General features: G+C 32.7%; 1 protein-coding gene across 2 annotated transcripts; it reads left to right on the top strand.

Annotated features, from left to right (window-relative positions):
* Positions 1–1,178: 1,178 nt before the first annotated feature.
* Positions 1,179–17,955, top strand: LOC110859066. 2 transcript variants are annotated; one of them, XM_035859270.1, is made up of 11 exons: positions 1,179–2,798; positions 5,247–5,388; positions 12,779–12,995; positions 13,180–13,377; positions 14,611–14,697; positions 15,076–15,390; positions 15,820–16,084; positions 16,262–16,396; positions 16,496–16,645; positions 17,204–17,341; positions 17,818–17,955. In XM_035859270.1, exons 4-8 carry the CDS (start codon positions 13,231–13,233, stop codon positions 16,267–16,269), a joined length of 822 nt encoding a protein of 273 aa, XP_035715163.1. In that variant the 5' UTR covers positions 1,179–2,798; positions 5,247–5,388; positions 12,779–12,995; positions 13,180–13,230; the 3' UTR covers positions 16,270–16,396; positions 16,496–16,645; positions 17,204–17,341; positions 17,818–17,955. The 2 variants fall into 2 exon arrangements, with proteins under 2 accessions (XP_035715163.1, XP_035715162.1); XM_035859269.1 differs by having other exon boundaries at positions 15,820–16,396.
* Positions 17,956–18,056: the final 101 nt, after the last annotated feature.

An 18,056-nucleotide genomic window follows, 5' to 3' on the forward strand; every position in this document is an offset into this window, starting at 1 on the left:
ATTTTCTTACAGTCCTTTTAAATGGCTATGACACCTCATTTGCATATTTAAGACCGCACAAAACCATAGCACAAAATCATAGCACACTTGAAATATCTTTCGTAAAAAAATAAACATTTCTGGCGTTACAGATTAACAAAATTCTCAAAATAGTGGGAAAATAAGCTACTTTTGTTAATCTGTAACGCCAGAAATGTTTATTTTTTTACGAAAGATATTTCAAGTGTGCTATGATTTTGTGCTATGGTTTTGTGCGGTCTTAAATATGCAAATGAGGTGTCATAGCCATTTAAAAGAACTGTACGCTCTTTTGTCCCATTGTAAAAATTGTTGCGTGCTAAATAATTTCCGTAATGATTAATTTTAATTTTTACATCCACTTAAATTTTCTTGGTCAAAAGATCGTGCAAAAATTAAAAGATAATAATAATACAGTTTTTACATAATCAGCCCTCTGAAATTCAGAGATTATTGACTAGGAAAGACTCAGAGTCTGAATCCTTCCGAGTCAGTAATCTCTTAAAGTAAATTGTAATTAAAGATAACCTTATACATTCTTATACATAATAAAAATCCATACTTTATTAAGAATTTAAATCAACTTTATTACTTAAATTGATCGATATATTTACTGGAACGCATCTTAAAAAAAGACTTTATCATGATGGGATTAATGCAGAAAATAATATTCGTAATAAAGCACTAAAATTATGTCACATCAATTACGTATGGTTTTAGAAAATCTTAAATAATCTCACCACATTTGTATGATCACTAAAATCCATAAGTTTAACCCCAAACTAAATATTTATCCATACTTGAAATTACAACGAGACTTAACAGATATACCGTTCGACATAATTAATAAAAGTTTTTATATAAATTTATTGATCGATCCATAAACTAATTAATATGATTGAATTATATTATGAAAAATATCTAAAATCTCGAAATGAACAACATCCCTCCCTTTAAAAACCACTTGAATATTTCATTTTCTACAAAAATAATATCAACCGTGCACTGCAAATAAACTGGTGTCAATTCCGCGCGGTGTAGTCACATATAGACACCACGCGGTGTTAATACGGGCAATTAACACCGCGTGGTGTCTATATGTGACTACACCGCGCGGAATTGACACCAGTTTATTTGCAGTGTGTAGTTGTGCACATTATAAAATAATAGTTTATGAAATCACCAATATTACAAACAATTTTATTTCGTAAGTTTTTTCTATAAATTGTTCCTGTGAGTGGACACATTAGATATTATTATTTAAGAAAACTAGCCTTATCTCATACACCTTTACCCCAGAAATTACAACCTTTCAATTACTACGTAATCAATAATCATCACTTCAACACGTATACATACATATTTATTTTGCAAATATTGCCATTCCTAATTAATTAATAAATGACACAATTCTACATATCCATCCTCCCTGTATTACCTTACAAAACAATTAAATAATTTGTGCTTACACAAAAAAATGAGAACGATCATAATAATTGTTCCACATTTGCAAAAACAAACGTGCCTCGTCGTAATACACTTATTTCTAACTTAAGAATAAATACATAAGATCGAATATCATCCAGCGGAAATATGTTACATTTATCTGTAAAAGGGATCTCGCTATTTATCACTGACACATAAGTGTGTTACATATAAGAATAAAAATAATGGCAAAAACTAAAAGTAGCTTTCCACACGGGTATAATAAATCCAATCAAGCCAAGTAACCAGGTAGGTTGCTACAAAATACATATCTTTAAAGGGAACATGGACCGTGGGAATTTTACAATTTTCTCGTTTCCGTCTTTTTATTACCAACACAAATGTACACATGAGACAGGGATTAATTAACCTGCACAGGTACATGACTAGTTAACAATCCTCTACCCACCCGTATAAATATGTCCGTTGCCAACTAATGTATCCGTATCTAGGGGCAAGTTAAAGCATCTTAATTGACGGAATGACGGAATCAAAATTGATCATATCGGAAAGAGAGGAAAGAGAAATGAGGTAAAAATAAGTAAAGTAAACTAGATCACTATTATTGTTATTGTTATTATGAGTCCAAGTATTACATACATGTCATCCATAATGCATCGGGTAGCGTCATATTTACTTCTATACTTACATTGTCCTACTAATTAGAACTCCTTCTTCTTTTTTACAAAATATGGGACACCGACTATTTTTATTGCGATATTGTATTCTTGAATGAAATCTAGAAACCAGTATTCTTTTTCTACCTGTATGGGAATCATTCTAGTCTGCAAAAATTGGTGCAAATTTGTCTTCTATTTTTTTCTAAGAAAATGCATTTTTTCAGAAACATAAGAACATTTCAATTTTTAGGCTTGATTTTATATAGTGCTTTAGAATTAGTGTCCTGTGTTAAAATAAAATCCGGAAAAGTTACCACCGAAACCACCCCTACTGGCGGATCTTGGGGAACTTTAAGTGCAAAATTTATCCCATCTCAGCAAATAGTCACGGAATTATTAACCCCGCAAAAACCCGGGAGAAAATCTAGTCGGGGTAAAAAAGGGAAAAAATGTCCACGCTAATTTTCCCATTGGGGTAACCCCAACAAATTCTGGGTGGACTTTGGAATATCCCTTAATTCCTAGTGACTCCAAGATTAACGAAACTAAAAACTTTGGAGATACATTTTCAACACCGAGTTCCGTACAAGCGGGAAATTTTTATAATTTGAATAATAATAACCCGACTGGAATAGAAGATACGAGTTGGGTTGCGATTCGGGATACGAATGGGGGGTAAGTGAGAAAATTTTTATTTATGTATCCATTTAGATTTGCAATTTCATTTTCACATTTTTGCATTTATATTCTCATACATTGAAGCATCTTATTTTCTTAATTTCTTAAAATTATTACAATTCCGAAAGACTAAGAAAATAGATTTTTTTAAGGGTAGCAACCAAGTCTGAAAATAATTATAATAAAAATACGCTGAGAAATGGCGAAACTTGACACGTTTTGAATTGTTTCTCAGCTTTGGGAAACAATTTAAACATTCTGTCAATAAAAGTTGTAGATATTGGTCTTATAGTTAGATTAAAAATACAAATTCAATTTTTTAAAGGTTTTTGAATGAGGAGATCTTAAAAGAGTGAAAATTAGCACGACATTGAAAAGAATTGAAAATAGTTAAAGGTAATCTATATAAACTGAAAAACCTTAATGCTATTTTATTAATTAGCTATTTTAGCAAAAAAGTGATTAAATAGATTTGCATTTTTTAGTTTCAACAAGCCTCAAATCGCTTAAATGTATTGTTTTATGAAACTTGCACTATTTTCAGATCTCCTCATTCAAAAACCTTGAAAATATCGAATTTGTATTTTTCATCTTTGTATAAGACATATATCTACAACTTTTATTGAACAGAATTTTTAAATTGTTTCCCAAAGCTGAGAAATAATTCAAAACGTGTCAAGTTTCGCCATTTCTCAGCGTATATTTATTATAATTATTTTCAGACTTCGTTGCTACCCTTAAGTACGTTGTAAAAATGCCGTATTTATTTTAATACTTTTATAATTATGCCATCCCAATTTCTCAAATAAAATTACAATAGGCGTAGTCACAATAACGTTTTAGTATCGTAATTCATTTAGCAATTTGTTGTCGAAATAAATTTGGAAATAAGAACACCGCCTTATCTAGGAAAAGTTGCGAATAATTTTTCTTCGCGAAAGTTTTGCAAATTCAGTGAAAATAATGCGTACGTTATTAACGCTTAGAATATCCCTACCAAATGTTAAATTTGGTTTACGGGTTCGATTTATAAATTTTTATAGTTGGTTTTAAGGTCAATTGTCAAAATTTCAAAAACGGGTGGCCAACGAATCCAAATAATGTCTTTATATGGCTAACTTATCATGGGTTTCAAGTTTATTGCGGATTGGACTGTCTCCATACCCCGACCTCTCCTCCTTATGAGTAACATGACTCCAACTCCTTTAGTTATTTAGACAAACTTTTCTAGAATTTTTGCAGATTTAAGATCAGGGTTTCGATTGGTAAAAACCAAATTTCCCAGGGCGGCGGGAAAAAGTGGGAAAAAGGCACTTTTTACCACCCACCTAAAATAAGTGGGAAATGGGAAAATTGGGAAAAACGGGAAAACCCCGCTTTTTAGGATAATTTCAGCGATTTGAAACATCTTTTCTAAAAATTGTGACTGTGCAAATCTAAATTCATATTTATTTTCTATATTAAGCTGTTAAAAAAGTCGATAACACAATTTGATTTAAAGAAATTTTTGAAATTTACATGTATTTATACGAGAAAATCAGAAAAAATTTCAAAACTTTCCAAAAATGTCCGTATTATATATCAAAATTTTCAGAATTTCGTGGAGATGACGAATATGAAGTCCAATTTTCAAAATATTGATTATTAAGAAAGCTAGCTTTCCCCATAACTAAATACATGGGCAGTCATATTTTCCCATTTTGGACGGTAAAAACCACTTTTTCCCACTTCCCATGGGAAAATATAGTTTTGGAAGGGAAAAACGAAACCCTGTTTAAGATGCGACATTTTCACCCTAGGTTATAACCGAGTTTGTTAAAGATTGTAGAATTAATCTGTCACATAGTTTTAATCAGTTCAAAAGTCTCGTGAAGAAGCAATATGTATTTTTTCACGAGACAATACATATCACAAATGTTTTTGCCCTTAGAAGCAATAATACGCTGACGAATTTTATACATTAATTAATTACTAACTACTTTGCAACTAGTACTGCATAGCTTTTGACAATGGAATTAAAACCTAACTTTTAATGAAGAAAAATACGCAGCCTCACTATTTTTGACTTGATGATCATAAAAATTCTCAATATCTCAAAAGCACTTGGAAGATTTGTTACAAAGAAATAATATTTTGCCAATTAATTTGCCCAATATATGGACAAATTATATTTCTAAGATTAGAAAACTTTCAGGATAGAAGCAAATTTAAAAATTATTTTACCTAGTTTAATTCTAGCAATCTATGTAATTTTTCTCCCAATATTGTAAATTCATTATTAGCCTAATCAATAATTATCAATAGACCAAAATTTTACGTCCTATATTCACATTATATAAATCTGCGATTTTTCATCCATGCAAAATTTCTAGATAAAAACCTCCTTTCAAACTGTTGTAATAAATAACGCAAAAATTCTTAAAAAATATATCTTCAAAATTTCAGAACTCGTGCAACCCCATTGCCAAAATTACCTCAGAATTCGCACACGTTGGGAAATCATGGAGACCAAATTTTGCAAGTTCTACCAGAACCACGCCTTCCATCCCCTCCACAAGACCGATACCCGACATCAACCTCGCTTTCAGTAAGTGGAAAATCAAAATTTCTTATATCATTTGCGTTAACAGACATCGTAATAAATTAATATTGGTAAATACACTCTGGAATAATTTGTTAACAAATGGTAAGAATAATTTTAGCGAAATTCAAGTTTGTCTCTGGTCGTATTTCATAGCCATATGACAGACTAGTTTACAATTAAAGAAATAAATACGTAATATTTATTAATCACGCGATACACGATGCGTAACTCACGATATGACTGGAACAATACTAAAAAGCTACCTGTTTCCCATACTTTCTTTAGTTGCCTATATCATTTTTAGCCCGACCCAGGGCTTATGTACCCGTCATGTCTGTCTGTCTGTCCGTCTGTCTGTCTGTCTGTCTAACGATTACTCTCTTCAAACTTATCCGATCGACTTGAAATTTTACACACATGAGTACTATCTAAAAACACAGTTCGAGTTCGAAGATGAGCCAAATCCGTCCAGTGGTTGACCGGTGGGCGTCATTTTAGTGGTATGGGTCAAGGGTGACGAAAATTTGAAGTAGTCGTAGGAAGCTGAAATTTGGTACAGAGGTAGCTAATGGCCTCTGATGAAATAATATGAAGTGAAATTCGAAAATTTTTTATCAGGAGGGACCCTAGTGGGTTACCCATCCCGATTTTTGAAAATCTTCCAATCGAGCTGAAATTTGGCGTGGATGTCACTAATGACAACTGATGGGGGAATATGACTTTAAATTGGAGAAATATTCATTTTGAGAGACCCTGTGGGGTGACCCATACCGATTTTTCAAAGTCATCGGATTTAGACAAAATTTGGTAAATACCATGATAACGGCTTCTAATGAATAAATTTGAACTGCAATTTGAAAAATTATTAAATTGGAGTTTCGGTATGGGGTGACCCATACCGATTTCTCAAAATCCTCCAATCAAACTGAAATTCGTCATGATGGTTCCATAGACAATACAAACTAATCATGAGAACCCGAGTAAAAAAATCGTTGGAATTCCTGAAGAAATTATTGTGTCGAATTCTGCAGAAATCATATGTCCAAAATTGGCCCAATATTCTGAAGAAAAAATTCTGCAGGATTTTATTATGCAGCATTATTTATGCGTAATTCATTATGCAGAGATAATTATGCAGATATGATTATGCATAAAAACTTCGTGCCATAAATTGGCCCAATATCCTGAAGAACAGTTTGTGTAGAATCGATTACGCATAATTCGTAATACATAAGAACATCTTGATTAAATTGTACGTTATATTTCATAGATAAACGATTACAATTTGAAACTTTCTAAATCATAAGAAGACAAGTTTAATGTATCAATTATACAATAGGCTTGCGAGTCTCCTCACGCAAAAAGTCCGACAAAGATTTGGTTATTTCACGTTTAAGTGTCCTTTTTTTCTTCAAAAATAACTTCGCATCTGCAGAGCTAAGATCATTGGCAGGCAAACCATCGACTCCTTCCTCTTTCAAAATGTATCCTGTCAAATATAACAAAAAATATGAGTCACATTGGAAATTAATATTCGCAAAAATAATTATAGCGACCAACCAATAACTGCATTGCAACGATTCGGGTCAATTGCCGGTAATGGAATTGCATTTCTGTTGGCGTTACATCGTTTTCCGAGAAGTGAGTGGGTCCGGAGTTCATCTAACGTAAACAAACGGCGAAACAAATTTCTTGCTCTCACCGTTGGTTGATTCGACATCAGTTTGATTGACGCTAATTCTGCGGCACTTAACGTGACACCCGATGAAGGATACAGCTCAACCTTTAAATTAATTTAAACGATGCATTAAAATCAACCGATAACATTCAAGTTTACTTGTCCTTACCTCATTGGTTTCAGCCACCGAACGGACTAAGGTTTTATGTTTGCGCCGCAATTCTCTATATTTTATTTTAAGAGCCAAGAACTTTTCTGCAAAAATTATAATTACAATAAAGAAAGGGTTAATATTTTGATTATCAATTTAATCCCACAACGTCGTTTGATGTACTTAAGTACCTTTATAGTCGATTTGTGCATCAATATCCGTATCAAGGCTCGGTTCTGCTGGAGCAGATACTGGATTATTTTCATTGTTATCTTCTTCATTGCCTTGTGGTTGATCCAAATTTTGCGATGCTAAAATCTTATCGATTTGGAGAACTTTAGTAGCTTCGGTGTGTTGCTTTTTCCGTTTCTTCGACCTCACTGCAACTATAAAGCGTTATATATCAAATACATACATATATATATGGCATATTACTAGAAATATTTCTTATTTATGACATGTTATTTTACCCTTCAGCGTAAGCTGGTTAGTGGCAGTACTCTCCTCTTCCAATAGAGCCAAAGCGGCCAATTTGTCAGCATTTTGAATTAAAATTCGTTTGTCTTGACCTTGAAAAAAATATCAAAAAATATAATAAATATATTTGGTATGAGAAATCATGTCGGCGACTACCTACCAACTTCATGAACTCTTCCCAAGTAAACCTTCTTCCCCCATGATATTTCCGTTTCCGATCCAATAAGGCCAACGCAATTCAATCTTTTCGTCCCATCCACGATATCTTCACTTCTTACCACTGAATATGTTTTTGGTTCGCTGACCCATTCGACTAAAAGATGGTCCATCCTGAGCTTAGTTGTACTGACGTGCAGATTAAGCTAAAAAATTCAAGTCACCAAACCCTGACTGTCTTACTGATTTCTTAGCTGCGTATTTGGCTTAATTACTTACATGTTACATTATCAAAAAACCAATGTAATTTTAAAATTATTATCACAACTTAGAATGTATTTAACTCCTGAGTATTTAAGTGACTCAACGCAAAACGTGTAACGATTCTAAAGTTCGCGGACTCGCCTTCTGATTGAGAAAGAGTGGTGCAGGAGGGAAAGTGCGAAAAAAACTCACTATTTGGCAGAATTATTTTTGACAGCTTTTTCCAATACTTATTTTTATATCTCTATGTCCTCTCTTTTGGTTTGAATCGATATTGACATGGGAAAAAATAATTACAAGAATTACTTCCGGTCACCTTCAGGGGAGGGGGGATTTAATTTGCCTAGGAGGACAACATATCGACGTATACAAAAGGTGCCATTTCATCCGAATAATTTCTGCTCCATTTTTTTAACAATTTCAAAGTGATGCAGCACTTATAAATTATTTTCCATATTCCATGCAGCGCAAAGAACAATTCCAAACAATTCCTGAAACTATTCAGACCACTAATCCTACAGAGAATAATGGAACGGAAAATATTCATATTCCAGCTGAAGATTTGCATATCGATGTAAATATGATTCAAATTTCTTTTAGTGAGTTTATTATAGTTCAAAAAGATGCAAATTACACAAACTGCTTTTTTAGGACACAATCGACATTCCTCAGGGCCCAGCAGAAAGTGATGACTCTAGTGAAGGTCAAAGTAGTGAAGATGAAGATGCGTTTTCTAATGTGGGCTACTTTTTAATCAAGATAATAAATTTGTAATTTACTTATGGAATAATCATGGAATGGAATATTAAATTGTTTTTAGGAGCTAAATTCAGACCAGAACTCTAAACTGTTCGATGGAGCTAAGATTACTTCTATGGAGAGCTGTCTTTTAATTCTCGGATTTGCTTATAGACACAAATTATCAAATTCATCAACAATAGACTTACTGAGCCTGATTAATTTTCATTTACCACATGGATCGAGTATTCCACCTTCACTCTATTTATTGCAAAAGGCTGTCGGGGTAGATTTCACCGACGCACTTGTGGCATAGTAGTAAAGTGTGATCGTGCCTCTCAGTGTGAAACCTGCAAAGTGCAAATCAATTCCCATGAATTAGTAAAGAACAAAGGAAACTATTTCATCTCTTTTGACCTAAAAACGTCCATGGAATCTATTTTGCAACATGATTCAGTCAAATCGTCGTTGTTCGAAAATCTGCTCAGTAGAAAACAACCTAATACCGAGGTATTACGCGATATTATGGACGGAGAATGTTACAAAAAACTTGGACTTAATGGATTCGAGATATCGTGTTGCATTAACACGGATGGGGTTGCCGCTTTTAACTCGTCTAAATTCGGTTTTTGGCCTTTGCTGATATCATTCAATGAATTGAATTACAAATTGCGTCGAAAGTACACAATTCTGATAGGTTTATGGTTTGGGGAATCAAAACCTAATTTTGATGCGTTTCTACAACCATTCTTAGAAGAGGGCCGCTTATTATCCCATTCTGGAGTAGAGTGGAATTTTAGAGATCAAGTTATTGTCAGCAAAGTCTTCTTCCCAATGTTTGCAGCTGATTCGCCTGCAAGATGTCAAATCCAACGCATCAATCAATATAACGGGGAATATAGCTGCCCTTGGTGCCTAAGTAAAGGCGAAACGTTCTGGATAGATGAACGAAGACATAAATGGATATTTGATCCAAGAATTGAAGGTGAAAGAAGAAATCATGCTCAGTTCATTCAACACCTTACGCAACTCCGTGGGGCGATTTCTAGAAATGAAAATCTTCCATCTATTTTCGGAATAAAGGCAGCATCGAGTCTGATTCTTCTTCCAAAATTCGACATCATAGACGGATTAGTTTTTGACTACATGCATACATGCCTACTAGGAGTTGTAAAAACGCTAACTTGTGCCTGGCTTGATACCAAAAATCGTGATAAACAATTTTACATTGGCAACAAGGAAGCTGAAATTAATCTAAGGCTTAATCGCTGTAAAGTGCCCGTAGAATGTCAGCGTGTTGTACGAGAAGTCAAGGATATCAGTTATTGGAAAGCGCATGAGTGGAAAGTCTGGATGGTGCTTGCAGTAACACTTCTTAAAGGAATACTTCAAGATTGCTACTTGAAACATTTTTCAAAGTTTACGACAGCTATATGTATCTTGTGCCGGGACGCCATCAATATTTCCGATGTAGAGATGGCACAAAAGTTGCTCAAAATGTTTTGTTTTGTTTTGTGCCTGATTTATATGGATTGTCTTATTGCACATTTAATATCCATTTGCTTACGCACGCCGGTGACTGCGTCAAAAACTGGGGCCCCCTCTGGGCATATTCTTTGTTCCAATTTGAGAACTATAATGGTGTATTAAGTAGCAGTTTGTCAGGAAATGCACACATTGGAATGCAGATAGCTAAAAAGATGCTTACAAGCCAAAAAATGTTTGCCCTTGGTCAGGTATCTTTTAACAATGAGCTGGCAGAATTTTTCTTTTTATCGCAAACAGGAAACAAGAGTTTCTACACCAAGTTCTTTAAGTCAGGATCATGCACATTTTTAGGTCCTAAAAAATTGTATGTATTTAGTAGCTACGAGAAAAAACAGCTCAGCAAATTGCAATTGTACGAAAGTGATGGTTTTTGTTTTAGTTCATGTGTAATATTCGGCAAAATATTTAGTTCATGTGACAGAGATACGACTAAACGGGTTAACTCAATAGTCAAAATTAATTCAAATTTATATGTTATTTCACGACTAATTTGTGTAAAGGATGCTCCTCACGGTGTTCTATTTGTGAAAAAGATAAGTTGCATTGACCACAAATTGTCATCCTTATCTTACAAGGTAATAGAAATTTCTGATTGTATTAAGGTTTTTCCGTCAAATATGGTTCAAAACACTAAATATCTGTGCCAGTTTGATGCAAACTCGAAGTTATCTATTGTGACAGCGATGGTTAATACGATTGAACTTGAATAAATTTCTGGCACTATTATTAGCTTCTGATTGTCACAAATGTCATCTTTTCCCCATATAAAATAAAACATTACAACTTCATAATTATGCATAATCCACCCGAGTAAAAGTTTCTGCAGACTTATGTATATTATTTTATTACTTTTGACGACAAAGCCCATCTGCAGAATTATGCAGGCAATTTTCTGCATGGAACTTTCGACATCATTGCCCCAAAATTTTCTGCAGGATTATGCAGACTATTTTATGCAGAGTACAATATGCACAGAGGTTATGTCGAATCCTGCAGAATTCGACATAACGATTTCTACTCGGGAAGTCAATTCACACATATTGTCAACCCTTATGTGGTAATCCCTGGGTCGGGCTCCGCAAAGCTGTACTAGAGGTTTTTTAAATATTGGTTTCACAACGTTACAGAATTATTTCCAGCTTAGTAACTAATTTAGAATTAACATGTAAACAAAACTATTTTCAGTACCACAAATGTCCTAATCGTCTTACCAAATTATTGATCCTATAAAAATATAATACAAATTTTCAAATGGAAAAATTGGGTGAAATTATAACAAAAACTGCGTAAATTGATATAACTTTAGAAAATTTATAAATCTCAATAGCAAACTTTATAAATTACAATTAGTATAAACTCAAAGGATCAAAATTTTTTAACGGTAAATATTTACATAATATCTACTCGTCACAAATTTCTAAACAGGATGTATGCATAAATCACCAAAATATTGGTATCGTCTGATACAATTAGTTACCAAAGTTGCTTAATTACGCCGACAATCATGCCACATTTATAAAAATGTATTGGATTAAGATAATAAATAGATAGATTCCCAGTATATTCTGTACCCGTTCCCGCAAAAATTAGTGCTGTGTGCTATAAAACATTACAATGCCAACTCGAATTACACATCATCCAGCCTAATTTTCTTTATTAATCACAGATTCGGAGATATTCCTTATTCATAACAGGCAGGCAGACCCCTAATTAACATAATTAACACCAGCAGAAAATCGCAAAACGGAATTTAATATTATTCGTCTGATATCATGATTTAACGCTAAAGTCATACTAACTCTTTATAAAATTAGACTCGGAAGATATTGACGGAACTGCCTAAAATTCCAATTGTAGGGATAAAATTTAGGGATAAAATAACTTAATAGGTGATGTTTTAATTGTTCATGTGTGGGAAAGTAAATATTTTATATTCCATGTTTTTAATAGTTTTATATTGAAAACATTTAGCTTGTATTATTTTTATTGGTACATTTTACAGTCTAGTATAATTTTTTAGAATAATATACTTAATACTCTTTGCCCAATTTCGGCTGTGAGATATGCGGGTGTTATTTAATTATGCAAACGATACCGTAATGGACAGAGAATACAGCGAAATAAAGAACATTATTGTTGCTGTGTCTCTTATTTAACTTATTTAATTCTCCCAAATGGTAGTTTCTTCCAATGAGTATGACCATTTCAAAAAAATTACTATACTTAGAACGCGTTTACCACTCGAAAAATTTTACCCATTAAATCATTTCAAAAATTGTAAAATTTCCTACTCCGCCGTAAACAATAATTATCAACGTCCACATTTACACTAATTTTGCTATCACTGCTAATTTCATTAAATTGTTTCCAATTTATCTCAGGTAAATCGAATCGGTCTCTACGTTCCTGACACGGATGACGAAAACGAAGAGGATTCTTCTGAAGAAAAATCTCGGGAAAATCTAAAACGCAAAAACAGACGAAAAAACAACTCCAAAAAACACAAAGGCAAAAATTCCCACAAAAAATCGGAGTGATCATAAAGATGAAAATGATGACGAAATTGATGACGGAGCCCCAGGCACGGTAGATTTAAAGGTAAAATTTGAAAAATGGAAAATAGAAAAATTTGCACGTGCAATTTTATTAGATATAAACTCCATAATTTCCGGATTAATCTTATCCACAAGAATTTTCATTATAATTAATCAACAAAAAATTAGGAAGAGCTTTGATTACAAAAATTTATATAATTTTTAAATCTTTTTACCATTTTTACCAGATCCAAAAGCTCCAAGACCTTGTGACCTCGTTAACCAAAAATGTTGACGTTATGCGTCAAAATACCCAAGTAATTTCTAAAGGGTTCAACATTTTATCGACAAGATTCAACAAACTCTCCTCCGATCAGGACGAACTGAGCTTAAAACTGGACAAAAAGTTTGTCTTGGTTGAAGAAGGAATAATCCGGATGCAAACGGTGAATAAAAATTATGATCTAATAACCTCCTGAGCTACATATTTACTATGTAGATTAACAATGGATTTTTAATACTTTTAAAACTTTCTTGGAAATAGTATTAAACAAAGTCGCTATTAATTCCTGAAAATGAAATTTTAGTGATACATTTTATTGAAAGTATTCAATAAGAATTCGCATTTCAGACTATCTTTTTTTTGTTACAAGCATTTAACAACTTTGGAGATGGATTTTAAATACATTAAAATAAAACAATTATGTGATGTCCGGTTTGGACGGTTTAAAGTATGTTTAGAAATATTTTAATAGTTTTACGTACCACAGATGTCTTAGTTTTTCCATCTCCTAACGTATTTAGTTTTTCACATTTTCACATTAAAACATTTTCAAAATTGGAATTGTTGCCAAAACAAAAAATATTGAAAATATCAAGTTATTTTTTCTAAACCGGACATATTTCCAGATCGCATTTTCACCTCTCAAAATTGAATATGAAATTATTCAACAGATAAGGGCTGAATGCGACAAAAATTTACTCTATATAGGGTTCGGGATAAGAATCAATTTTCAAAGTGTTTACAAACAAATTAATTTTATAGATTAGATAGATTTCATCAATATTACCGGTAGTAATTTTCTTAAGTTTTTTTATAAATCTAAGAAGGCAAAACATTTCGTTTACTTAAAGTTTCCACTTAAACGGTTGGAATTTCAGACACAGTTTTGCAAAGATATTCATACCAAAGAAAAATCCTTACAAAAATTCAAGTTGGATCTTCTGTCATACTAATCATTTCATCTGTCATTGACAATTAGATTAATTGCACAATTAGAAAAATCCGGTAACATTTTTCTTGCATGCGATTTCTTTACTTAAATTGAAACATATTTTTTTCTACAATGCTATGATATGATACCGAAAATGGTGTTTTGATAAAATAGCGATATTTGTTACAACTGTTTAGATTAGTTTGAGCTTGCTTATAATATGAGGTTATCATTTTTCGTTCATCCACACAATCTGTATGAATTTTAATTTCAGCGTTGCATTAAACAATTCATGTCTACCATCGTAGTATTTGTGTTTTTAAAATGCCAATTATTTAGCTTGATGAAAAAATTATTCTTCTAGTATTAGATGTGGACCATTTATTTTTGTAGAACAAAATCATTGAAAAATATATATGAATTGTGTTCCTGCTCAAATTTTACACGTTTTTTTTCATTTTCAAGGAAATTGGAAAGAAACTTAAAGACATCGACACTAAGGGGGAAGCAGGGATTAAAAATTTAAAAAAGACGGACCAGGAATTACTTCAGGTAATTTATTCATGTCATCAATTATTTTGTTTCACGCTTTACTTCTATTTTTACCCCAAAATCTCTAATTTCTTTGCAAACTTCGCAAAAATTGAATTCATGAACATACATGCAACTTTTCCTCGTTTCGGTAAAATCCAATAGAAATTATTTCTCATGCATAATAAATAACGTGGTAATAAATTATTACCACACTGGAGTCGCTTTTTTTTATCCTCTAAATATTTGGGTAAATACTAACGTCCAGAAAACTCTTAAATTATTTTGTAAATGAAATGATAATTGAAGAGATTGTAATAATATTATTTCTCTCCAAATCTCTAAGTAGTAAATGCATTTTCTTATATTTTGAATTAAGAAATTTGAATTTCCCTCCAGGCACAAATCACCGCTGGGCAAGAACACAAACGCTGGATGGAAACCCTTTCCGGCAAATTGGTCGGGTTCAAATCAGATTTCGACAAAGAGTCCAAAGTTTTAGCGGAAATGGTCAAAGCGTTGGCGGAAATACAGAAAAAAGAGAAAGGCAAGTTGGACCAGTTGGGAAAAAATTTGGACGCGGAAATGGACAAATTGCGGGACACTTTAGAAGAACAAAACAATCATGGGGACGGTGAAAAAGATAACAATTTTCAGGAGAGGGCCGGCCAAGATAGTTTACTTTTGGTCAAACGCGTAGAACAGTTGGAACTGGTAAATTATTTAATTTATTCGAATTTCGTTCGTTTTATGACGCAAAAAATAAAATTTAGGAATAGTCTGCCGATTTTTAAGGATGCTTTAGGATACAATTTGTAATATTGTTTTTGTTGTAAAATTTACAACAAACAATTTTCAGTTTTAGCTTTAAAGATTTTTACCAAATTTACAAACTGCACGTAAATTTCCGCAAAATATTACTGTAAAAATTTAATATTGTCCAAAAATATGGCATCCCATCCATCTTTCTTTAACTTGACAAAGTACTTTTAGTTATATGGCATAATCGACGTCAATATCTGACATATCGTCAAATATCGCGAATTTAATTCAAATTGCTAAAAAAAATTATTCGACATTACCAACTTCACAGTACTAATTACAAATTTTATAAAAAACTACAAGTTTTATTCTATTACACAGAATCTCAAGTCTACCCAAACCACTGTGAAAAACGAGTCCGAAATTTTCCAACGCGAACTTGGCGATCTTTCAAAATACGTTGACGACAAATTGAAACGTCTCGATGAATCGTTACAAGATCAAAATATGGCGCACAACTTGGCGCATGAGCACATCGCTGGAAAAATGGATTCCTGGTCGTCCACATCAACGACATCTTTGTTTGAACCTACCGCGCAATCTCTAATGGCGGCAAGAGGAGATGATTTAGACATGATTGAAACAAGTCCGATTTATCCCCTAAAATTTGAAGGAAATTAAAAGATTTTTAAAATAATTGTAATATATAGATGCCAAATCTTAATGTTTTAAAAATCGTTTACTCTAAATTTTGTAGAACAGATGGTTAATTTTGTATCTGTCCATGAAAATATTCAAACCGTTTGGAAACTTTGTTTTTTAGGAACATAAAAAAGACAACGAAACTCTGGCCGAGGGCTTATCATCGTTACGAAATGAAACTGAGGACACATTTTTGGAAGTCGCGCGCTCAGAAGAACGCCTTAACAAGGTTGTTCAACAGTTCGAAATTACCGATGTAAGTTATCCTACCTTTTAATCGTGTTTAAAAAAGAGTCCAAAAATTTTTTACAATTAAAAAATATATTTTTGACAATTAAAATCTTTATTTTTACAGGCGGAACAAGTCAAAATTCGCGAAGAATTATGGAACATCAAAGACAGGTTGAACGGCTTGGAGGAAAATTATGTCAATTTGTGGAAAACAAATAAGAAATTTATCGCCGAATTGGAACAAGTTGTCAACAGCGTGGATAACATCAATTTGGTAAGAAATCCAAAAATTTTTGAAAATCTATCAATATTTTTCAAGTAGGATTTTTTAACGCGGTCATGCAGACTAAACTCTGCCAGAATTTATAGAATTTAAAGATATTCGATGGAGCTTGATTAGAGCTATTAAGCGGTTTTTTTAAAGTTGCAAAAATTTAAGAAAAAAAATTATTTTAATCCAAGACATGTTACGAGGCAATTTTCGTGTAACCATTAGTTAGACGAAGTTCGACACCTTAATTGTTATGAAGTAGCATTTAACTAAATAAAGTCTTATTAGATTTGTCATTCATGTTTGAAGAGCAGTATCGTTGGCATAGAATGGTAAATTTATTACCAAACTTTAACACTATTACCAGTTCTGTGTGGTTAAATAACTACCTAGGACATTGCAACTTAATTTTGGTAAACAAAAGCATTTCATAAAACATAAGGGTGTTGCTCACAAATAAATATTACTGGGCTTTTTCAGTACCAAGCCCTTTAAATCGCAACATTCCTTAAGATGTAATTATCATACGAATAGTATTTACACTCTCAAATATATTTCCAGGTGCATGGAAACGAGCTACAAACCTTGTCCACTGATTTTGCCGCGAGTAAGGATAAAATTGAAAATGTGACGAAAACCTGGAGAAATTTGGACAATCGGTTATCCAACGTGGAACTCTTGATGGACATGGAAGTCTCGGTAGGAGGAAAATCTTCAAAATTAGAGTTTAAAGAATTCTTCTAAATTGTTACCGAATGGGTGATAAATCAGCGTAAACCAGAAATTGCGCGAAATTCAAATTGATTACTTTTCTAATTAAACAAGACACAAATTTGCTAAACTCGTTTTAAATTTCCCGGAAATTTAATTTGCTATATGGTGCTAAGTTTATATTCAGTAATATTTTTTGACATTACGTTTCAAATAATTTTGTACTAAATTGTTATCGAGTGGGATAAATTAGCATGAACAACAATTTGTGCGAGATTCAAATTTATTCCAATTTCTAATTGAGCAAAACCACCAAAAATGCGGAATCGTTGGTTTGAATTTCGCGCAAATTTTATTTACAATATGGTGCTAAATTGTTACCCCGCTATCTCTCTTTAACACACCTACGGTAACAATTTACAAATATTTTAAAATATTATTAACCCTCAAAAAATTCTCTACAGCAAGGCCACGAACCAAACACGAGCGAACTTTCTAAACTGAAAGGTCGTCTTGCCAATGCGGAAAAGGATGTTTCCGAACTGTGGAAAAGTTCGGAAATTTTGTCCTTTCAACAGCAAGTTATGGCGGAGAATTTCAAATTTTTAGAAGCCGTAAGTTTACATTTTATACTTATGTTAATTAGTATGTGTAATAAATTTAAATAAAATTCAGACCCATGAAAATGACACGGCTATCGCAT

Source organism: Folsomia candida, unplaced genomic scaffold (assembly GCF_002217175.1).
Source record: "Folsomia candida strain VU population unplaced genomic scaffold, ASM221717v1 Fcan01_Sc024, whole genome shotgun sequence".
Lineage (NCBI taxonomy): Eukaryota > Metazoa > Arthropoda > Collembola > Entomobryomorpha > Isotomidae > Folsomia > Folsomia candida.

What these genes read in the sequence shown, in the direction of transcription:
- LOC110859066 (XM_035859269.1), top strand. Translation starts at nt 13,231, where the DNA reads ATGCGTCAAAATACCCAAGTAATTTCTAAAGGGTTCAACATTTTATCG. An exon ending in CGGACCAGGAATTACTTCAG is followed by an intron (nt 14,698 to 15,075) that starts GTAATTTATTCA and finishes ATTTCCCTCCAG; the next exon opens with GCACAAATCACCGCTGGGCA. An exon ending in GCGTAGAACAGTTGGAACTG is followed by an intron (nt 15,391 to 15,819) that starts GTAAATTATTTA and finishes TCTATTACACAG; the next exon opens with AATCTCAAGTCTACCCAAAC.